The sequence below is a fragment of the Poromitra crassiceps genome (assembly GCF_964638095.1).
Source record: "Poromitra crassiceps genome assembly, chromosome: 27".
NCBI lineage: Eukaryota > Metazoa > Chordata > Actinopteri > Beryciformes > Melamphaidae > Poromitra > Poromitra crassiceps.
Genome location: NC_139650.1, coordinates 1,227,343 through 1,251,777, shown reverse-complemented (window position 1 = coordinate 1,251,777; position 24,435 = coordinate 1,227,343). Strand labels below are relative to the sequence as shown.

Below are 24,435 nucleotides of genomic sequence, written 5' to 3'. Positions count from 1 at the left end.
ACTGGTTACTAAATTAATCGCCAACTCTCGCAGTAGTGTTTAGTGATGGAGCGTACCATTTCACACAGGACAAAGATGATGATTATACATATTTGGTAATTGCAACGATGAATGTTTGCAGATTTAAATGGGGAAACCGTAGCCCTGACAGTTATAACGATATAAAAGCCATCCAAACTCTGTTCTTTGCATTTATGACTAGAGCCACCATACAAAATGACGTGTTCTCTTATCAACCAATTTCAACAAAGCCGTCAAGCTAAAGAAAACCACTTGTCAGAAACCAGGAATTTTATTCAATACTGTTATATGGAACACGACAGTACAGTATCCCTTTCGTGATTGGTTGGCCAGGGGGGGGGAATGCAAATGTGCATTATTACATTTTGTCTCAGCCAATAAACATGCATCTTCTCCATTAAAAAAACATAGCTACTTGACAACAAGGTTGACACAGGGGTTGAGTGACCAAGAGGTAATGTGTAAAATGATCAAGGGAATGTTATTGCCAATTCTGCCCACAAGACCGCATGACACCATGCACCTCTGTGTGGTGGAATAATGTTTGGAAATGAAATGAAGGGGTCTCGTCAACCCAGACACAGAAAAGGCACTTTTGAAATAAAATAAAAATGTCAAAAGAAAGAAACAGAGGACTTTAGGGGCACGGTGACACGATTAGGAGGGCAAGAAGACAAACATAATACAAAAATATTTAGGAATAAAATTAAAGCTGGAAGTGTGTTTTTGAAATCTTCAACCACTCATCACCATCCGGACAAGTTCTGAGAGACAAAAGAGACAAAAAAGGAAATGTCAGCATTAGGTCTGGAACATGTCAGATGAACGCAAGAATAAATGCAATACATAGCATCTGCCAGAAGGGCTACAAGCTCTGTCCTAGCCAGCCAAACGGACTTTCCAAGCCCCAGAACCTGGAAAGAATTAGTACCAGCAACACTACTCCTTATTTGGGCTGATCTACAACATAAAAAATAAGGGCGAGAGGAAGAAGAGAGGAGAATAGGAGGTCTGAGATCTGGAGAGGCAAAGGAACATTTAGAACAACAAAAGGTAGCGTGTCTACAGCAGTGTCCATGAGAGGGAGGCTGAACAAGCTATCATCTGCAAGTCTTCACTACTGTTGTGAATAGTAGAAAACAAGAGGAAAAATAAATCTGTTCATAGTGAAAAGCCCAGTCATATGTCATCCATACATTATGTCATCTATACATTCAGAGCTGCCCTTTTACACCCTGGAGCAGCGCACCTCGTTCCTGGGATGCCCTCGTCTGTTTTTGGAGATCAGGGGAGGGGAGAGGCTAGATGTACTTGCTGGGCGCCCAAACACATACCGTAAGCCACATAAAAAATAAAAATAAAATAAAATGTCTGCATGGCAACAATGCCTAATATTTGACTTCACAAAGGACATGGGCATGGTGTGACATAGGAAAAATCAAGACAATTCATTTTATGGAATAAATAAATATATATATATATATAAGAAAAGTGTTTTTCTTACATAACATGACCAAACCCTGTAACCTTAACCAAGTTGTTTTACTTGGCTAACCACAACCGTAACAACCAACCTCTGGCATGTAATTCATGTTTTGATCTGGGCCGGAGGGCCCAGCGAGTACATCGAGCCTCTCCCATCAGGGGAGCGACCTAGAAAGATGCAGGGATGCTACATGCAGGCTGCAGCCAGGGGAGGGGAGGATGCTACATACAGGCTGCAGCCAGGGGAGGGGAGGATGCTACATGCAGGCTGCAGCCAGGGGAGGGGACGATGCTACATGCAGGCTGCAGCCAGGGGAGGGGAGGATGCACTGCGGGAGAGAAAGGTTCAAGTAGACGACAGCCTCAGAGAACACCATCACTGCACCCAGGCCAGAATAGCATCGCGACCGATTTTGTCCGATGAATTTGCACAGCCAAGATCGTTTAAATATCGTATTTACTTTTTCATCGTTTACCCGTCAATTTAATCCAGACTGATTTTATTTACAGGGAGTGAGCAGATAGGGGTTCAGTGTCTTGCCCAAGGCGACTTTGGCTGGTGGCTGGTTGTCGGGACTGAACCAAAGACCTTCCGGCCTACAACTACATGAGAGGTGGTCCCTGTGCAGTGGTGGGTTTCTGAGCTAAGCTTCCCCCTGGCCTCCAGGTGGTGAGGTGAGGCCCCACCACGGGGCTATAGGACGGAGCAGACAGTGGGGGTGGGCTTTAGGGATGTGCTCGCCTCGTACCCTCTGCTCAACCGGACATGACGTGGCGGACAAAGGCTGTGGGACAGGAACACTGCGTCAGTGAGCGTGTGACACACACAACAAGACAGTGACTCAGCCTCACCTGAGACAGGCCTGAGTCACAGACAAGCCGAACACTCGTACACATATAAAGCCGGGGCTTCTTTGAGAAGAATGAACACGTTCTCATTGGACACACACAAACACTTCATGCAGTACATTGTGTCGAGGATTTGATACAACTTGGTGTTGCCGTTTCCACGCTGTACGTTTGAGTCCATCTTTACCTTCATAGTTGATGCAGCCGTTGGCGTCTTCGTGTCCTGCTAAAAGAGTCTCCACCTCTTCTTCTGTCATTTTCTCACCTACATTGCAAAGAAGAATCAGTAAGTATTTTCTAAAGGATGCAGAGCAGATCGGTAAGGACAGTCAATGGGTAGGACAAGGGTATTGTTTTCACTGTGTGTGTGTGTGTGTGTGTGTGTGTGTGTGTGTGTGTGTGTGATCATGGCAAAATGTGGTCCTGGAGACTTAGTTTAATTTGCATAATGGTCTAGTTTAATTTGCATACAGTCTTTCTGTTGCGTTTTGGCCATTTAACAGAAATAAGAAGAAAAGCATTTGTTTTGAATGCAAGTCAATGGTGAAATGCTGTCCCCTAATCTTTCCCCCAGCACAAGGTGTGGTCAAAAGATCTTCTACAATAACTACTTCTACAATACAATAACACATTTTTGTCAGCAATAGAGCAATCAACTATGCAACACAGTCTATGACAACTACAACATCTGAAGGAATAGTGGTAAAGTTAAGTTAGTATTTTTTTTTTTTTTTTTTTTAGAGAGAGAAAGAAGTTAGTTCAAGAAGGGTCCAGACGGAGCATGAAAAGGTGTGTCTTTAGTCTTTTCCGAAAGATCGGCAGTGATTCAGCCGTCCTGACTGAACAGTCAGGTAACAGCACTCATCTATTGTCGTCACGGCTGGGAACTGATTCATGATGACACTAATCATATACACTTATACAGCGTAGACCTTTGGTACTAAACAGACAGGTTAGGTGTGTAACTAGATAAGGACTAGTGACAAGTCCTCTGTGCTTGAAGGTATCTGGAGGCCTTGTACCTAGTGTGGTGAGGACGTGACGTAGCTCTGCTCCCATCACTGTGCCGTTGCCCTCCTTGTCAAAGACACGCAGTCCCTCCACAAAGTCCTCAAAGGAGCCCTGGTCCTTGTTCTTAGCGATGGCCTGAAGCATGGGCAGGAACTGCTCAAAATCCAGCATCTTGTAGTTCATCTCTGGAGACAAATTAATGACAAATGAGCACAATTGCATCACTATCATATTTATCATGTCACATATTTACTTGAAAACCCCCATACAACTGAAATGAAATCTGGGACACATTTGTTTGGAGGTCACAAAACATCGTAGGCTATCTAATCTTCCACATTTCATTGGTTGAACAGATACAAATAACACACCCCTACCATCTCAATTAGTGATAATTAACAAGTAAGAACAGGACAGGACTTGTTGGGGGAATGGACCCACAAGGCGCTTAAGGGTTATTACTGATAAGAGAAGAGAAATGCTTCGCATTCCTTTATTTGTGCCCTTAACTCTATGCTAAGATAAGATAAATGCTTTGCATGCCTTTATTTGTACCCCTTAACTCTATGCTCGACGTCATTGGCCAAACGCCATCAGACCACTTCACATACTGATTCTCTGAGGCTGAAGTCAGCGTGTATGATTGAACACTGAAGACAGCCAACCTAAATGTTAATCCAAGCAATGCTAATGCAGTTGGTAGAGTTTGTCTGGTGAAGTAGTATGACTATTGACTAGTGTGCCAGAGAAGCTGGCCATGGGACCTACCTTCTGATTTGGGGTTCCCCAGGACCTTGAGCACCTCGGCGTTGACAGGGTTCTGGCCAAGGGCCCGCATGACATCGCCGCACTGGCTGTAGCTGATCTTCCCATCGCCCGTCCGGTCAAACAAAAGGAAAGCCTCCTTGAACTCTGATAGGGAACACAGCGGAGATTCTCAAATACACTGTATACGAACAGATCACTCAACTTTACACACAAACCTTAGAGAAACAAGCTTAGCAAATATATATCAGTGTTTCCTTTACATTTAATTTACCGCACACCGCTACCAAAATTAATGAAAATCACCTCTTATTTGGCTCTTTTGCCATCACCCCCATAATAAATACAATGCTGCTATTCCTATTCCAACTACTGTTGTTGGAATGGGCCTGGGCCAGGACCCGGCATCAACAAAAAGCAATCTGCAGGAAACACTGAAATATACTGTATTTTGTTATCAAAACACACCGAGCCAAGACCAAACATCATTAATACATTTGAATATTACAGTTAATTCGGTTAGTGTTTTTGAAGGGAACATTGTAGGCCACAGTTACGGTTCTGTCGCTGGAATGCAGCTCGTCACCTAGCGACGGCCACACACTACTACAGCAAGCCGTTCATTTTCCCATATATGGCATGCAGACAGCTCGCCTCGCTCGTGCAGTCACCCTCCTCTAAACAAACGCGGCCAAAAGAAATGTCTCCACACTCCTAAAAAGGCATCTGTCATGTGAAGTGATACAAGACAGCTGCTGCCCTAAATCAATTTATCTATCTGCCACTGTTCAGTGAGTTCCAAAAGCAAAAAATAGCTTCACTGGCGCTGCATGGGGAAACTACGTTTTGTGAAATTGTGCCACGCCTTGCAGAGAAGTGCAGATAAGAATCTTCACCAAAGAAGGCGATGGCCTTCTAAAATCACAACGTAAAATGGCTGATAAACATTTCAATTAAACAAATTAATGCCGAAATACCCAATACGTTAAAACACTGGATGCCACAATACATTAGCATGCACGGCCACTCCAAATTACTTCTTGGTTTCGTTTCGTGCAACATCCAGTAGCACGAATCACACATCTGGATGATTTTGGTAAGTAGTGAGTCGTGTCGTTGTGAGTCGTAAACGTTAAAAAGCACAGCGAACCTCGGTTAGCTCAACGTTACCTGATGGGATCCAGTGGTTTCCTGAAACCAGACCACAGTCCAGCAACGGGGTCATAAAGCAACTTGAAAATAATAATATTCGATGATATGTTTGGACCATTGACTAGGTCCGTGGTTTGGACACAGAATGTGCATTTTGCCCATAAACGTTATCAAAACTCTCAAAGTTAACGTTAAAACCTGAAAAGAAACAAGAAATACTTTAACGTTGAACATATTTGCACTCACCGATGATCTGGTCCTCTGAGAAGTCAGACTGGTTGAGGTGTGTAAGCGTAGAGGGAGCAGATGAAAGTAAATGAAAAATAAGATGGTCGTTAGTGTGACTGTCAAATACGTAACGCTAATCCTCAACCAGTTTAGCTAAGGATTATTAAGGTTAACGTTACACTGGCAGTAGAGGAGCGTATAGGGCCAAAATTAGCCCAGCTACCGCTATAGCTAGCTAGGTCAGACGTTTTCAAAATATTCAAACGATGATGGAATGTCTGTATGAATTACTGTGAATCTCTCAATCGCATTTCGACGACAGTAGAATGGCAATGACAGACTAATGACAGCAGAATGCAGCTTACCATGTCTGTGTTTGCTCGGTTGAGGCAGGAGACAGGCGGAGATCTTTGGTCTGTGTCTGACTGTGGTCTCTCTCTCTGAGCATGTAGCACTAGTTTGCTGGTCAGTGATCTGCGCATGCTCGGCCCTTGGCGTGACGTCACGTGAAAACAACCATCGTGAAGTGTGTGTGTGTGTGTGTGTGTGTGTGTGTGTGTGTGTGTGTGTGTGTGTGTGTGTGTGTGTGTGTGTGTGTGTGTGTGTGTGTGTGTGTGTGTGTGTGTGTGTGTGTGTGTGTGTGTGTGTGTGTGTGTGTGTGTGTGTGTGTGTGTGTGTGTGTGTGTGTGTGTGTGTGTGTGTGTGTGTGTGTGTGTGTGTGTGTATATATATACCGTATATATATATATATATAGTATACATATTTTGTAAATATCTTTGTGTATAGTTGAGAGATTCTTGTAAAAATTGATTTAAACATTTTCATTGAATAATTATTGTCCTCTTTTCTTACACAAATACATATTTTAGAAGTTGAGTTGAGTATGGTAGTAATCTCTCAAAACAGATTTTCGACTGGCATGGGGGAAAAACATTTATTTTTAACCAATGGATTCCCAGATTGTACAGCCCAAATTAAGATTTAACTCCCAAATGTATTGATTTCCCATTGCTAATCATATTATACAAAATATTGAGACAAATATTTAGACAACTTTTTTAAATATGATCTATTTTGTTAAGAGTCCATTATTATAAAAACAAATCTTATAAAATAAGTGGAAATGATGATGATGATGATGGGCTTTCTCCTCAGAAAATCAGACATCAAAGTGCTTAATGTCTGCATCCATTATAAGAATAGCACCAAAGAAGAGACAAGTGGATATTGTGAGTGAGACACTGACCATGTTTTAACCACTGATTTACAATAAAGATTTTAACTGACAAACATGATAGTGGTACAGTAAAAGCCTGCATCAACTGTTCTTTATCAGCAGGTGGTAGTAAAGTCAAGGGTAAGCCAATACTTTATCAAACTAAGTGGTATTTCCCATTAGACGAGAAGCTCAATACTGTACTTGCATTAATACACCCAAAGCATAATAATAGGTTATGTTATCATCAGTAAGGAACAGAGGACCCTAGAATAGATGAGAAACAAAAATGGGTGTTTTCTGTTAAATATTTTCATTGTATTACTATAAAAAAAAAAACAATTGACGGGGGGAACCCATAAGAAAAAAAATCTATATTGTTTCATACATTTTATTTCTTTGGTATAACTTTATTTTCAAACTAGTTACATATAAACATGTTTTATAATGGTCGTATTCCACAACAAAAGGTTCAAAAATTTGGCGAGCAGGACTTTGGCGACACAAGGACACAGTGTGGAACTCCACACAGACAGGCCCTTTTCACGAGATAGCCCACCATCTGGGCACCAAGCACCAGTGCTAACAGTGTCCCAGGTGGGAATCAAACCCAGGACCTTATTTCTGGGAGGCGACAGCGCTATTACTGCGCCACTGTGCAAGGGCAAAGTTATCAGCTTCAAAAAGATGAGACTCTAGATTTGTCTTTTTTTATCCTTCACAAAAAAAGATGCCTAGCCTTATGTAATCCTTCGAACTTATCTTTGCCGAAGGTACAACAAAGTCAATAGTCTGTAAATTTAGCAAAAAGACAATTAACAGTTAAAATCTTAAAATTTTGAAATGTAGCCTACACTTCCTTTCTTGTTTGAAATACAATTATGTTTTGTATTACAGACCTGTTGGAACCCTCCGACGTCACGGGACCTCGAAAGCAGCGTGTTTCCTCTTTTTCTGTCCCTCCTGTATATTAAATATGGATAATACTAGCATGACATCACCCATTGGATACTATTGGAGCGGCTGACAAGTGAAGTCGCCTTGTCTCACTTTATGTATCCTGTGTTTGCAGATTGGTAAAGTTTGTTTTTTCTATGCGTGCCGTGAGTGCTATGAGATGGTGCCACAATATATGGAGATAGGCCTACAAGTTGTCATCCAATCAGCGGCTTTCTTGGATTTGACCAGCGACACGTTGGTGGACAAATGCTTTGGCTTCAACTTCACCTTATACATGTCATTCTAATTGAAAAACGCACATTCCTAAGGGGCATAAAAAAGCCAATATAATATAATGTGCATATGAAAACAGTTTGACAGTAGTGACACTGGAACAGCAATTCAAAAGACTCAAACAAAGCATAATGCATTGTTTTAACAAGACACATCTTATCAAAATGAGTTAAGTGAACCTCAAATTGACATAGAAAATAGGGTGAAGCATACAGGTACAGTATAACACATTTTATTGCTGGACAGTTATTTCATCACGCAACATGTAGCAGGCATGACATATTCTGCTTACACGTTCATAGTGACACGATGGGACTGCCTGAAAGCTTGAGACTGAATTGGTAGGTTCACAAAGACACATGGCAATACCGCCCCCATCTGGCAGGGTCACTTTAAATAAACTATTTCCCCGTTCATTCTGCCCCTTCGCTGGCTGTCTCGCCACACTGAAATCGGACAAAGTCCAGCACGCGGGCCTCTTGCCCCCTGAGGAACTGTGCCACTGTCCTGCTGGGGTCTGTCAGGAAGGTCTGAGGCAGCAGGCGCGTCTCGCTGTCGCCGCAGGGCAGGTCGTCCATGTTGCCCAGGGACAGAGGTGCCTCCCCCACTATGTGCTGTCCCAGCTTGCGTCCCAAAACCTCCTGAGCCGCCTCCTTTCCCCCCCGGAATACCACCAGGGCACCGTACCGCCCCATGGCCAGCTCAGTCTGGCCGGACACACCGCCGTGGACGTAGGAGCCGATGTGCCACTCGGCAGGGACACCCACCGTCACCGCCCGCTTCACGGACATGTTCTCACCCAGACGACCTGACAGGGAAAGGGGAAGACGTTACATCGCCGACATTGTGCAATCATATTGACATCAATACAAGCCATGTCATTCATCAGGTGGTATAGTATACTGAAATATTGGCTCTTTCTAGACCTAAATATCTTGTTTGTTTTTTTGCTGTAAACTACAAAAATCTGTCCAATTAATGCATATGATATGAATGAAACAAGTGTAATGTCCGCTTTTATTTTGTACCTCTATTTTGAACGTTAGAATGTCAATAATAATAATAATTTCAACAATCAATCATCTATCATAAAGGCAAAACTTGTGCTGCTAACTTCATTATCATCCATATGTCCTACATACTCTCTGCCGAATAATTAACCATTATACTACAGCATAAAGAGAGTGAACATAAATGATCAGTTAAATGCAAGTCTATAAAACCAAGTCTCCACTTTTAATTGTAGTCAATATCTTCAGGTACATGTGAGCATAGTGTAAGTACAGTACTGACAACTTCAAGTGGAGAAACATCATGCAGAGTTAGTATTTGATCAGGTACATGTGAGCCTATGGTGTGAGTACTGACAACTTCAAGTGCATCATGCACAGTTAGTATTTGATCCCAAAGCCCCATTTCAAGAATCACAAGATTGTGTGACCAATTTATCAATACACAAGATGGGATGATCATGTAACAATCCATTATTTTTACGTTATTTATTTTAACCATCCATAAACAAGACGTTTGCTCACATTAGGTTGATCTGTAATTGTTTTTAAATCTGTAACTGGAGAATGTAAAAAAAAATGCTCCAAAACAAAAGCTGACCATATCAACTTAAGCGTCATACTGTATGTATCTTTGGATGCAAGCTATAAAAGTAGTCTTGTGCAAAATAAAGAAATGTTTTTACGAGGGATGCACGGTATTTAAAAAAAGCGGAGGGGAAAGATTGGTTTCCTTTACAGAAACAAGTCTTTTTGCTTTCCTAGTAGAAAGGCCATTGTGCAATCTCTAATAATGTCTGTCCTATAAATGCATGCTTCACCTTCCACGCTGAAGCCTCTTGATGCAGTATTCCACAGTGCTCTGTGTTTTATTACTGCCCACGGCTTTCTCACTCTTTGTATTTTCTACAAAAAAGTGGGTTGGTTTCTCTTGCTGTTCAAAGAGATCAACATTGTCTTTTATTTATTTATTTATTTATAAGGCCTTGTGTGGAAAGCTTCCATTGTATTTGTCTTTGCTTTTAAGTTTCAGAGCTACAGACGTTCAGGGTGCTACTTGAGGATGCATTACATTACACATGCTCCTGTTTTCATAAAATTGGCAATCATCTCTGTATCACAATGTTAATATTGGTTTTGGTTATTTATTTATAACCATATATAAGGCCTTGTGTGGAAAGCTTCCATTGTATTTGTGTTTGCTTTTAAGTTTCAGAGCTACAGGATATCAAACACGCTCGCAGACATCATCATCAATCAATCATCTCTGTATCACAATGTTAATATTGGTTAGCGGTATCTGCCAAATTTCTCATATTGAGAGGAAACAATGCGGTAAATCTATGATTTATGGGCTTTTCCAAATATTTTGGAAATAAAGACATTCGTTTTTCAAATTCACGTTGATTCAGTATGTACAAAATATGAGTATTTTATACAGAGCATATCAACATCAGTAAATATCGGTTATCAGCCATAATAACAATGTTAATATCAGTATTGGCCAAAATTTTCATATCGGTGCATCCCTACTTTTTACTGACCTATTGTGAGGGCCACCTGGTCAGCCACTGAAGCTCCTTCGCCCACACTGAGTTTAGTTAACTCATCACCTGCCAGCAAACTCTGAGAACAAGAACATCCAGCACGTTAGAGAGGTCAAAGTGGTGCAAATGGCAGATGTACTGATGTCCTAACTGAATGGCATTACCAAATGTTGCCCAGTGCAACATCTTGCATTCGTTTCTCTCACGATAAATTCACACTGCGACTGTGTTCCAGAGATGCTGGAAAGTTGGAAATTCCAACAATTCCAAATAACGGGCTAGTTGTCCAAAACTCAACACTCGAGGCACGCACATCGGTGGTGTTATTTCTTCTTCTTCTTCTACGGTCAGGGGCTGTGGCGGCACCTTAAAATGCCCTTAGAAGAAGAAATAAGACCGCCAGTGTGCATGCCTCGAGTGTCGGGTTTTGGACAACTAGCCGGTTTTCATCAAACTTTGTGTTTTAAAACAATGATACGTTTGTTCCATCTGAACCTACAGAAACCTTCAGAGTGCAGAAATAAGTCAGTGTAATGCCCGACACAGGATTCCACGGGTTTTCATACAGTATGGTAAGAGGGCGCTTTTCCAGCCAGCCTTCAGGCGAGCTGATAGAATTGCACCTGAAGGCTGAACTTTGAATGCAGCACAGCCTTGCCCTGAGTGTTACGTCCTTACCTTCACATACCCCGTCTTGCCATGGGTTTTATTCTGGTGGTGAGCCAGGGTGGCAAACGCCACATCCTTCACCAGCTGTTGGAACTTGTCATTACGGGCAACAAAGTCGGTCTCACAGTTAACCTGCATCACACAGACAGGACGAAAGAGATGAAGCGCTGCTGAATGCTGACTCCATCTGCCCTCTTTAGAATGGAGAATCACACAGGATTGGAGGGGAAACTGAAATGATCAAGCTGGGAATGACTGTCAGTTCCACCACACTGGGCTTACCTCCACCATCACTGCGGCTTTATCTCCCACAAACAGACCGATCAGACCCTCTTTGGCTTTTCGGCCCTCAAGCTTGTTTGCTTTGCTCCAGCCTTCCTTCTGGGCCTGCTCATGTAACCAGGACTCTGCCTAACCGTTTTGGGAGAGGAAATGACAGCAATCACTCACATCTCCACCAAATGTGTGCAAGGCAATTGTTATGCTTTTCAGGAACCATGATAAAACAATATTGATGCAATTGTTGTAGTAGCCCAGCGAGCACAAAACGTTTTTTCAACGTTGATTTTTAGTTGAAATCTGGGTGATATTGGGTTTGAACGTCTAAGACCTAATTTCACCCTCTTTTCAACCGGCTAAAATGCGGTTACAACGTCAACGTGTAAAAAAACACAATTAGGTTCATCATATTGTTAAAACATTTGTTGTAGCTTGGAATAGAGGCAATATTGATAGTGTGTGGATTGGCATTTGTCCATTTTATTGTGTAACTGAGCGTTGAAATCTGGTCTATACGAAAACTACATTTCAACGCATTTTATGTCACATGAAATATCATAAATATGGGACTATATAGGCTATGTGGTGCCAGCAAAAAGCTTCCAGGACACAACTATGGTTAATAGTTTAGCGCAATACTATAAAATAATGAATTCAGTTCCTGCCGCAACGTGCATGCGCAAGTACTTAATTGCTAGCTATACTAACCGTGACTGACTAGACTAGACCAAAGCAAGTCTGCACCGGTCTGCACCAAGTGCGGAACGCTATGTTATTGTAACAGACTGTATACAAGGCTCTGTGTACCTCCTCAGTCTCTGGTGTTAAATGAAGTAACCTCTGAAGCCATAGGCTACAGCCTATAGACAACACACACACACAACATAATTTTAGTCTGTTACATTAATATAATAGTCTCGTACACATCACATAAAATAACTTAACTCCCGATCGTCGACAATCATGTAGTCTACAAGTTGTGTGCGAGATAGAGTATATATGTGCCCAGCTCTCTATAGAGTATAAGGAAATGTATAGCTCAGCGCGTTAAGCGGACTGGCTTGAATGTGGGAAAGCGGGGTTCGAATCCCGTGTGCGCTGCTGAATTTTTAATTTAAGAACCTGGTGAAATATGGTCTAAATCTGAACGTTCAATAAACGTCTGCAAATAGTGGGTGAAAAAACTTTCACTTTCAAACCTTCCTTGCACGTTTTTTCAACGTTGACCCTAAACGTTTTTTAAACGTCTTTTCAACCGAAAAATGCTCGCTGGGAGGTAACGTTCAGTACTGTCACTATCTTAGCATCAGACCTAACACTTTGAAATGTGACTGTGTGCAAAAAAGTAAAAAGGGGTTACCTGGGTTATGTCATTATCAAACTTCTCCAGTGCTTTCTTGCAGTTGATGAAGGTGTAGCCAGTGCTTTTCCTAAGCTTCATCAGGAGGGCTTTCTCAGCAGCCAGGAGCGGGCAGCCTGTGTGTAAGGACTGCACATGCTGGCAGAGGCTCACCTGAGGACAGTGACATCAGTTGGACAGTGATGTGTTAGTTAATTCAAAAGGTAGTATCTGCATGACATTACTCAAGACGACTAACGTTAACTCAAACTCATTGTTGACTTTGTAACCTGTTCAACTAACGTTACATCTTGCTAGCAGTAAAGTATCAACTTATCTCACGTCACGACAGCTCAAACTCAGTTTTAAGTAAATTTGCACACCTTTGAGACTTCTGCTCTAATGGCTCTGAAAACGGAGCTTAACATTATAAATCCTTGTAGAAATCAAGACTAGTCGAAATGTCATTGACATCCACGGCACGCTGTGTAAGGCAACTGAGTAGGGCCAAAATACCAGTGTTTGTTTTTGCTCAGCGCCCTCTAGAGCACGGGAGTATATTTGCACATGTGAAGCCATGCATGGGAAAAAAGACTCTGGGACTCCAACGGGAGTCTCTCATCAAGATTTAATATCTGCTACTGTAGGCTACTGCTCAAATCACATTCAATGGGAGACTAACATTGTGCTACTGAAAGAGATAAGTGCCAGCAGAGATTGCATTTGGACTGCATAAATTATCCAACAAAAATGGGTTTGTTGGATAAATGACAAAAAAATATATTTGCAAGGCATAAATTGAAAATAAATACACTTCCTTGCATTTAAATGATTATTATTGAGTTAAACTTTTAGCTATAATTTCATATTACATTTTCCCAATTCAAATTCAGTTTTCTCAATTCAGATTTAGTTTTCTGAGAAAAACATCATTGGAGGAGACGGCCGCCTGTCATCACTCAGGGAATGATGTGTTTCTCAGTGAAACAGTGATAACCCATTTGAACAAAACAAAAAACATAGCCAATTTGAATATCACTGAGTGGATGGTCCCCCACCTCTTCCATATATATCTGCGTGGAGCTTGAAATGAGTGTGTTTTGGGGGCAAGTCGATAAACTCACCCTATCATTAATGGCTACAAGGAACTATGGTGAAGTGCACTATGTAGTACTTAGTTTACAATAGGCGTATAAACTGGTCTAGCACGAGGCATTAGAAATACAATTAATTAAAGAATGGACCAGTCAACATTATTATGATCATATAGGCCTATTGTTCCCATTGACAAAAAGAAAACACTGCAACCCTACTTTTTAGCACATCTGGCTAGAAATGGAAAAGCATGATCCATTACAACAATGTTTCTAGACTCCGTAGAGAAAAATCAACACATTTTGATAGGCCTACCTTAAGTTTAATGAAGCTTATGAAGTTTCTGGTACAGCCAGGAGAACAGTCCTCTACACCAGTGGTTCTCAACTGGTGGGTGGGGACCCAAAAGTGGGTCGCGGGGCCGTTTTGAGTGGATGTGTGCATGAAAAAAAAAGTGATCCTACTCCTTGAGGATGGCGGTGTCCACGGCCAACATTGCTGTCTTTCAGAGCCTGTAGCAGTCTCATTTTTAAAGCCAGATATGATTGTATCCTCTGAAACTAGAAGGCCTAAAGCATCCATTGGTACCGGCATGCTAAACTTGTTTAAAAAGCACGTAGGCCTAAAAAAAAAAGTCAGACATTTGGGTCACGACTTTATGACTGAGAAAAATGTGGGTCGTGAGGCTAGACCAGTTGAGAACCATTGCTCTACACCAGACTCAACACACAAAGTTACAGTTGTATAAAATCACAAAGTTCCATAGAAATCACACTCATTCACACACAATCACACACAACCCACACGCACACACCGAAATCTCACATCTGTATCTATATCTGTATCTGTAAATGTATCTGTATCTGTATCTGTATCCACATCTCACATAAATATCTCTTGGATAAAAAACAACAACAAACAAACAAACTGAAAATACCAGAGTGTTTACCAAGTGCACACAGTCACTGGTCAATTAGTGACCAGCCGGCCCTATAGTTATACAAAAAATCCTTTGTTGACGACAACGTTATCTAATCTATTTGTAATGTGTTAACAGAAGGGGCCTGACTAACTGACTAACACATCATGCAACTGTTAGACTGCACTGCGTCCATCCCAGCCATTTGGCACGTGTCAGTGAGGAGGACGTCCCGCAGACAGACATGTGGACTCAGCGATATCAGGGGACCCTGAGACAGGTAAGCTACTCCGGGTGAGCTGCCTCATACAAACGATGATAGTTTTGTATTTTTCATTAGCCTAGTTTTCATTCTTATTTCATTTTGAATTTTGGATTTGAATTCAGTTTGGTTTCAGTTAGTTTCCAGAGTTGGTTTCCTCATTTAAGTTTTACTTTTTTTCATCATCATATGGGTACTTGTCAGGGGCATGATATAACAAGTTCAGAATAGGTATTACAACACAAATACAACACTTTGTGAAGGCGATTGACTCACTGTCATGTAGACATCCCAGTCTCAATGCATCAATGCTTGCTTGTTGTGTTGACAAATTTGACCAAATTGACAGATTATGACATTTTCTATATTATTTAAGTACACAATATAATTTCAGATATTTTTCCCCCCGTCTAGTTTTTATTTTTTATTTCAGTTAACTAAAATGTGTCGTTGTTGTTGTTGTTGTTGTTGTTGTCGTCGTTCTACACCTGGGTTTATTTTTTATTTTTTTATTTTAGTTGGAGTTAACTATAATAGCCTTGGTATAAACCCTGTGAAACAGAGCAGCTGGATGCTCTGGCAGGAGGAGTGAGGAAGAATTTTCAAAGGCAAACAAACCTCCTACCACAGCTGTCTATTTTTAGACTTTATAGCCTTCAAAAGCAATAGGCTGCAAGAAAGATTGTTTCCCCTTCACATGTAGGCTATCATTTCTAAAGTACCTTATGGAACTAGAAGTGAACTATACAAGACAACAGAACAGAACATAGTAACTTAACTTAACTTAACTTACAACATAACTTAACTAGACAACAAGAGACAACTTAAGATAACTTTCAGTAACTGTGAAAATGCAGTTGTTATCACAGCTGACAACTTGATAATGTCTTATTTTGATACATTCAAGCACCTATGTGCTGAACAGATGTGCAAGTTCACTGTGTGTGTGTGTGTGTGTGTGTGTGTGTGTGTGTGTGTGTGTGTGTGTGTGTGTGTGTGTGTGTGTGTGCGTGCGCGTGTGCGCATGTGCGCGTGTGCGCGCGTGCGTGCGTGCATGCGTGTGTGTGTGTGTGTGTGTGTGTGTGTGTGTGTGTACCAGCCCAGGTGAAACCTCCTATAAAAGGGAGAGCATTGTGACAGTGAGTGCACCTTGTTCTTGCGCCGCTGAGCCATGATGAAGATCATTCTTCTTCTTGCACTTTGGGTGACCCTGTTCCACCAGGGAAACAGCAGTAAGACCTTTTACTTCTGTTCTGCTTCTATTGTAGATAAATTGTGCCTTTTTCTGTTCTTATATTTCTTTCATTTTTCTTTTTCGTCTCTTACTCTATTTCCCCTGCTCTATTTTCATATTGATTTCATATTGGTTCCATGTAGATTTTCTGTACGGCCATGTAATACAGTTAATAGGATATTGCATATATCTGTGTCTGGCTCTGTAGCGATCTGTCCTGTTTGGTCCCTGCAGACACTCTGGACTCATGTGAGGGTCGCTGTGGTTATGGCACAGACAGTGGCTTCTCCTGTCAGTGTAACCCGTCCTGTGAGCGCTTCAAAGACTGCTGTTCAGACTATGCCGACCTATGCAAAGGTGAGTGACTGTTTTTAAAACACACACACACACACAAACACACACACACAAAACTGTCATCATCTACTCACCCTCGTGCCAAATGAAACACAGGTGACATTTGTTAGTCCATACAATACACTGGGAGGTTGCCAGCACAACTTGGTAGTAGCAGCCCCCTCCGAAACAACTGAAATGGGGACTGTTGTTTAGAGGGTCAAAGCAAAAACAGCCAAACAATCACACTGTGAATACAATACCAGGTTTTCAAAGTGGGAGGCGGGCCTCCCCAGGAGGGGGCTCCAAACAGTTTCAAGGGAGGCTCAGTGAATGGAAGTGGAAAAAAACTGGCATTAGTTATCAGAATAGGCTAAATGTGTGTGATTTGGTTAGTTTTGGTGAATATTACGGTTTTCCCCACTTTCCCAGAGTCATAAACAAGCAAATGCCTTTAGAAAGACCTTAGTCTGAAATATGTCAAACAGCAATATATCAGGCCATTTTGGCTCAATGGTTGAGTGTCTATGGCAGGCATGTCCAAAGTCCGGCCCTGGGGCCAGATGCGGCCCTTTGACCGATCTTAAGTGGCCAGCGGCTTGTCTCTCAAAATGTTTTCAGATGGTAAACTAAAGTCTTGGAGTACAATTGTATTTTATTTGTATTTTTATAACCCATATGATGCGAGAAGCAGCTGACCGGCCCCCCAGTCATTTCACATGATCTATTCTGGCCCCCATTCAAAAAAGGTTTGGACACCCCTGGTCTATGGGATCAAATAACATAATCGTGATCCCATAGGCATCCAGGAATTTAACCATGTAAACTGGGGGGCGGGGAAGGGGGGGGGGGGGGGGCTCTGTCCTCAAGCTTTGTCTGAGGGGAGGCCCACAGTCTCAGCCTTTGAAACCCCCTGATATACACCATTATTTGTTGTCAATCAGTGTAGTTAAGATTTGCGCTGAATTATTGTGTGAAATAGAGATCTTTTTGGAACTCTGAAGAGCTGGTGCACTGACTTCAGTTGTCTTGGAGATGGCTGCTGTGGGGTGGTGCTGGTAGTGGTAACCTCCCTGTGCGTTATATAGATCAACTTCACCTGTATTTCAACCGGCATGAGGGTGAGTACTGTAGTAGATGATGACCAAATTTTCATTTTTGGGGTGAACTATTCCTTGAACAGAAGCACATTATCCATTATGCGCTATCACTTTGTAGCTATAGAAAAAAGTTGTTAAAATTTAGAGGGGTGTGTGTGTCTCAGATGACAAGTGTCTTTCTTTTTCCTCCCGGAGCAGCATCCACGTCTTGTAAGGGCCGATGTGACGAGCAATACAACTCTCAGAACGAGTGCCACTGCAACTCCAAGTGCTCCCAGCACGGCAACTGCTGCAGCGACTACACAGACCTCTGTAAGACTAAACACGTGTCACCCAGCTGACCCCCCCCCAGTCACACACCTCACCAGCTGTTAATCAGCCAGCTTCTATCTGTCTGACGTCTGGATGGCTGCTCCACTTTCCACACCTGGTGACATTCACATGGTGGACAGTGAACGTATAAAACCAGTAACAAACAGTCAAACAACGAGCAATGTGATGCTCCACTGCAAAAGCTCAAATTATCAATCCATCATTTATATGAGAATAACAGTAATCAGAAGTTATTTATTATGACCTTTTGTCCAGCATTAACTGGGTGTATAATACACTGCCCGGTCCAGTGAATGTCTGCCTCTGCACACTGTCCACAGCTGTGATTGTCAAATCCCCTTTCAGCATGTAGCCAGTGGGTGTCGCTGTTGTGCTGCATAATATATATTATTAAAGCCAGATAATACTACTTATTGGTTTTCTGTAGCACCATAGCTATTGCGCTCAGCCACATAGCACCTGCCCCCTCACTGTCTTACCAGCTCTGCTCCAGAGAGAAGCACAACAATCACTTCTATATCACATTTTAACAAATGTCTGTCAAATACTCTGTGTGTGTGTGTGTGTGTGTGTGTGTGTGTGTGTGTGTGTGTGTGTGTGTGTGTGTGTGTGTGAGTGTGTGTGTGTGTGTGTGTGTGCGTGTGCGTGTGCGTGTGTGTGTGTTATCTGTGTGTGTGTGTGTGTGTGTGTTATCTGTGTGTGTGTGTGTGTGTGTGTGTGTGTGTTATCTGTGTGTGTGTGTGTGTGTGTGTGTGTGTGTTATCTGTGTGTGTGTGTGTGTGTGTGTGTGTGTGCGTGCGTGCGTGCGTGCGTGCGTGCGTGTGTGTGTGTGTGTGTGTGTGTGTGTGTGTGTGCGTGCGTGCGTGCATGCGTTCATGCGTATGCATGTGTGCATGGCGTACATACATGATAATGTGTCTGTCTCTCTCTACAGGTGGGGGCAGTGGTGGTGGTGGTGGTGATGATAGTGTCATCAGTGATGCTGAGATCAAGGCCATCTCTGAGACTCTTTACGCTCTGGACTCAAACAAGGCTTCAGCCTCTGAGCTGGTCATCGACCCTCAGGCTCTGGTGGCCGACTCCCAGACGAGCTCCCAGACAGATCGCTCCCCTCTCCCGTGAGGACACACCCTTTATCGGCACATTATAGAGCTGAACAGTCACGTGACATCTGTTGCCCCGGAAGTGAGTTTCCCATTCATTTTCTCCATAGACATTTAAAAAAAAAAGTTTGAAAGCTGGAACCAAGCCAACCTGTAACTTACTGAATCGTGAGTGACCATAAAACATTTCAGTTGGAGCAAAAATAAAAACACATTTTCAAATGTTCAGTAGGTCACAGGGTGGCTTGGTTCCAGCCTTAAAACTTGTTATATAAGGTTTTTTTGAAATGTCTATGGAGAAAATGAATGGGAAATTCACTTCCGGGGCAAGAAATGTCACGTGACTCTTGAGCTCTATTGGCACATATTATACTGTTCTTTCATTCTGATTACAGCTGTTCATGTAACATGCCTCTCTGATCTTTTGTGTTGTCACAGCTTGTTCCGCTACCTGGACGAGGAGGCTCTGTTCACCAAGCCCACCTACGCTGCCTTCCTGGCTGTACTGGACAACTACCAGAGGATGACTGGCCAGGCGGAGGACTTCAGCCCCCAGCAGCTGGCCGAGCAGGAGGCCTTCCTCAGGGAGACCATGTCCAACACTGAGCTGGGCAGGGAGCTCTTCTCCTTCCTCTACACTAAGGGTAACGAGGCACACTTCTAACTGCTTCAGCACAACTCACAATAACATATAGGTTATCTGACATTATAGTGTTTGTACTGGATGGTGTGATGGGTTCTCAGGCCGCTATGCATCAGAGGAAGAGTTCATTCAGGACCTGAAGATGATGTGGTTTGGTCTCTACTCCCGCAACAACAACAAGATGGACTCCAGTGGCTTTGAGCACATCTTTGCAGGTTTGAGAGACCTAGATGTCTTTGAAACACAATATGTGTATATGTTGTATGTTTTTCTTTGTGTTTATGAAGATAACATATTCTATAATAGGAGAGGTGAAGGGTGGGAAGGTGTCTGGTTTCCACAACTGGATCCAGTTCTATCTTCTGGAGAAAAATGGCCTCCTGGATTACTACAGCCACAGCTTTGACGGGCCGGTAAGCATCCACAATCAACATGTTTGTTTATGTTGTGAGGTGCACTACTGCCTTCATTAACTTTCATCTTTCTTTCTTTCTTTCTTTCTTTCTTTCTTTCTTTCTTTCTTTCTTTCTTTCTTTCTTTCTTTCTTTCTTTCTTTCTTTCTTTCTTTCTTTCTTTCTTTAGTGGACTACCTACCCTGATGTTCTGGGAATGCAATTCAAGTGGGATGGCTACTACAAGCAGGTGGGCTCTGCTATCATTGGCTGCAGTCCTGAGTTTGATTTAGCCATGTACAGCCTCTGCTACATCACTCGCCCTGGAAAACGGTAAGTGTATTAGGCAGGCTATATACTGTATAGTGGCTGGTGTATTCTTAGCCTGCATTGTATTGATTGATTGATGGATTGATTGATTGATTGATTGATTGATTGATTGATTGGTTGGTTGATTGATTGATTGGTTGATTGATTGGTTGATTGACTTATTAATTTATTTAATGTCCTTCATTCTCTCAGGTGTCATCTAAGCCTGGGCGGAAAGGCGCTGCAAATCCAAACCTACACCTGGGATAAAACTTCCTATGGTGATGGGAAGAAGTTCATTGGCTCTGCTTTCCCCGCCACTCCCTGAAGCAGCCATCTGCTCAACAAACTACTAACAGGACACATGTATTACACGGATTATATCAATGGTTTTCAATAATGGTATCAATATAAACACTTATTTTGGTGATAAGTCAAAAGAATTATGCTGAAATTTAAGCAAAATGTTAAAAAGATGGGGTGGTTCACCTGGTGGAGCGCGTACCACAAAGGCTTAGTCCTTTGCGCGGCTGACTCGAATGTGACCTGTGGTCCTTTGCCGCATTTCATCCCCTCTCTCCCCCCACCCTTCCTGCCTGCCCAATGCCCCCCCCCCCCAAAAAATAATAAAATCAATAAATAATCTTAATTAAAAAAAAGTTAAACATTTATAAGGTATGGGATGACATAAATGTAAGGCACCTGTTTATTTTCATTATTGTAATAAAGCTGAGAGTGATATCATGACAAAATTATTATCTTCTATCATTTCCATTCAGAAGTGATCTGCCTATGTCTTTCAGAAAGTACATGCAAACTACTTGTATATAAATAAAACTCACCACCTCACTTGATGAAGTTGCAGTAAAATGCTCCTGAGCCCTGAGCAGAGCATGAGAATGCGATGCGCTCCCATAAGACTGACACCCAGCCATACACACCCAGAGAGAGAGGGCACAAGACTGACACCCAGCCATACACACCCAGAGAGAGAGGGCACAAGACTGACATCCAGCCATACATACCCAGAGAGGGCACAAGACTGACACCCAGCCATACACACCCAGAGAGAGAGGGCACAAGACTGACATCCAGCCATACACACCCAGAGAGAGAGGGCACAAGACTGACACCCAGCCATACATACCCAGAGAGGGCACAAGACTGACACCCAGCCATACACACCCAGAGAGAGAGGGCACAAGACTGACATCCAGCCATACACACCCAGAGAGAGAGGGCACAAGACTGACATCCAGCCATACACACCCAGAGAGAGAGGGCACAAGACTGACACCCAGCCATACACACCCAGAGAGAGAGGGCACAAGACTGACACCCAGTCATACACACCCAGAGAGAGAGGGCACAAGACTGACACCCAGTCATACACACCCAGAGAGAGAGGGCACAAGACTGACACCCAGCCATACACACCCAGAGAGGGCACAAGACTGACACCCAGCCATATACACCCAGAGAGAGAGGGCACAAGACTGACACCCAGCCATACACACCCAGAGAGAGAGGGCACAAGACTGACACCCAGCCATACACACAGAGAGGGCACAAGACTGACATCCAGCCATACACACCCAGAGAGGGCACAAGACTGACATCCAGCCATACACACCCAGAGAGAGAGGGCACAAGACTGACATCCAGCCATACACACCCAGAGAGAGAGGGCACAAGACTGACACCCAGCCATACACACCCAGAGAGAGAGGGCACAAGACTGACACCCAGCCATACACACCCAGAGAGAGAGAGGGCACAAGACTGACATCCAGCCATACACACCCAGAGAGAGAGGGCACAAGACTGACACCCAGCCATACACACCCAGAGAGAGAGAGGGCACAAGACTGACATCCAGCCATACACACCCAGAGAGAGAGAGGGCACAAGACTGACATCCAGCCATACACACCCAGAGAGAGAGAGGGCACAAGACTGACACCCAGCCATACACACCCAGAGAGGGCACAAGACTGACACCCAGCCATACACACCCAGAGAGAGAGGGCACAAGACTGACACCCAGCCATACACACCCAGAGAGAGAGGGCACAAGACTGACACCCAGCCATACACACCCAGAGAGAGAGAGGGCACAAGACTGACATCCAGCCATACACACCCAGAGAGAGAGAGGGCACAAGACTGACATCCAGCCATACACACCCAGAGAGAGAGAGGGCACAAGACTGACACCCAGCCATACACACCCAGAGAGAGAGGGCACAAGACTGACACCCAGCCAACCATCAGTAAGAGCATGGGTGCCTTTGACACAATCGCTTATTGTCTTTCAAAACAACAACACAAAAACTAAATGCAGCCTTTTTCAGTATGAACCATAGAAACAAAAAAGACATTAACAGATCCTGTTCTGCTTGACCTGCTCCAAACAGTAGCCACTAGCTAAACCCGTTCCTATCAGCTGTCCATAAAGCTGTGCGTGCCTCCCCAGTTGGGGTTAAGTGTGTGTGTGTGTGTGTGTGTGTGTGTGTGTGTGTGTGTGTGTGTGTGTGTGTGTGTGTGTGTGTGTGTGTCCAGCTGCGATGGGGGTTGAGTTTACTCTTTCACTCATCTAGGGTGACTAACAGGATAAATTCTGGGTCTGCCGAGAGAACAGGGGGACACACTTGCGCCCCTGTTTAAAGAAAGTATTACAGGAGATGGATCTGCCAGTGATCCCATTGTCCAGCGGTCTGTGTGCATTCATGCAAAATGAGAACATAAGACCAGTCACTTCATAGGGAAAGCCAGGCCTTTCAGTGATTCATCTGATGTGGGCCTCACGTATACTGACCGAGTAGAACATGACAATAAAGCTCGCCCAGGGAAGAATTTCTCCATTGCAATTTTGTCAGACCACATTAGGCGACATTTTCTGAGCCGGTGACTCTGGAAATGAGAAGAGTAAATCGCCTCTCCTTTCACACTCCCCTCTCTTTAAACCCCCAAACGGAATCAAATTAAATCACAGTGGGGCAAAATGAAAGAAAACAGATTCGATTGTTTCTTTTGTCGCTCGCACAACTTCATAATCGAATTATAGCTGGCCACCCGCCAGCGTGTCCTCGCATCTCCCCCGAACGTTCTCCTCCTGGCGGATCTTTGCCGGGCCACCTGACTTTTGTTTTGTAATTATATTATCCCGCTCTCCCTTTAGCGTGTTTGTGGCTAATGGCGGCGCGGGCTAGCCCAGCTGCACATGCAGAAACAAAGCTGCTTATGGCGCCAGACAATGGGCCCGTGGAAAAGGGACGCCTGAAGGCGGTCAGCCAATGAGCACGCACAACAGGGGGGCCAACAGAGGCTTTAGGGAAGGGTTAAGGGGGTTTAGTAGTTGAGGCAGAGGGGGGGGGGGGGTGCACCATGGAAGGGTCCGTCAATGAGATGGTTAGTAGGAGGAGGACACATGGTCAACATCACCCCTGTCTCCCCAGGGTCGGGCCTGGGCTGGAGGGAGGTTCAAGTTTGGCTTATAGATGCCGGCCATTTCTAAAGTTGATGGGGGACCATGAAACACAGGGCAACGTTCATTCTCCGTCGTTCAGTTTTGGTTTTTGCATGCCTTCTGCACAATCACATGGATCTATTGTCATTGCGGTTAGGGACAGAATATATTTTGAAGAAGATACAGAGACTATGCAGAGTGATAGATACAGTAGCCTACAGGTCTACTGATTCAAATTTATTAGAAGGATAAACCCCTTGATGAACCATCTCGTTTTCGAGGGGGTCCTTAGCACAAATATACATATGATAGCTGCACAATGCAATCTATCCACTTCCCCCCAAACACAAACAAACAAGCGCGTGCGCAGGCACTCATTCGTGCACGCACGCACGCACGCACACACACACACACACACACACACACACACACACACAC

At 43.4% G+C, this 24,435-nt stretch overlaps 3 protein-coding genes across 3 annotated transcripts; 1 reads left to right on the top strand and 2 right to left on the bottom strand.

The window, feature by feature from the left end:
* Nucleotides 1-279: 279 nt before the first annotated feature.
* myl6 (myosin, light chain 6, alkali, smooth muscle and non-muscle) lies at nucleotides 280-5,968 on the bottom strand. The gene is made up of 6 exons (XM_083661741.1): nucleotides 5,877-5,968; nucleotides 5,530-5,557; nucleotides 4,135-4,278; nucleotides 3,378-3,551; nucleotides 2,543-2,620; nucleotides 280-785 (listed from the first exon to the last, which is right to left on the bottom strand). Exons 1-6 carry the CDS (start codon nucleotides 5,877-5,879, stop codon nucleotides 757-759), a joined length of 456 nt encoding a protein of 151 aa, XP_083517867.1. The 5' UTR covers nucleotides 5,880-5,968; the 3' UTR covers nucleotides 280-756.
* A 2,237-nt stretch (nucleotides 5,969-8,205) lies between these two features.
* On the bottom strand, nucleotides 8,206-13,296 carry tsfm (Ts translation elongation factor, mitochondrial). The gene is made up of 6 exons (XM_083661749.1): nucleotides 13,189-13,296; nucleotides 12,827-12,979; nucleotides 11,470-11,598; nucleotides 11,197-11,319; nucleotides 10,516-10,597; nucleotides 8,206-8,769 (listed from the first exon to the last, which is right to left on the bottom strand). Exons 1-6 carry the CDS (start codon nucleotides 13,231-13,233, stop codon nucleotides 8,375-8,377), a joined length of 927 nt encoding a protein of 308 aa, XP_083517875.1. The 5' UTR covers nucleotides 13,234-13,296; the 3' UTR covers nucleotides 8,206-8,374.
* Nucleotides 13,297-16,255: 2,959 nt separating this feature from the next.
* On the top strand, nucleotides 16,256-20,856 carry endou (endonuclease, polyU-specific; the record flags this gene model as incomplete). Its single annotated transcript, XM_083661541.1, has 9 exons — nucleotides 16,256-16,313; nucleotides 16,550-16,672; nucleotides 17,944-18,060; nucleotides 19,016-19,199; nucleotides 19,623-19,828; nucleotides 19,929-20,042; nucleotides 20,134-20,240; nucleotides 20,410-20,552; nucleotides 20,742-20,856. 9 exons carry the CDS (start codon nucleotides 16,256-16,258, stop codon nucleotides 20,854-20,856), a joined length of 1,167 nt encoding a protein of 388 aa, XP_083517667.1.
* Between the last annotated feature and the right edge of the window lie 3,579 nt (nucleotides 20,857-24,435).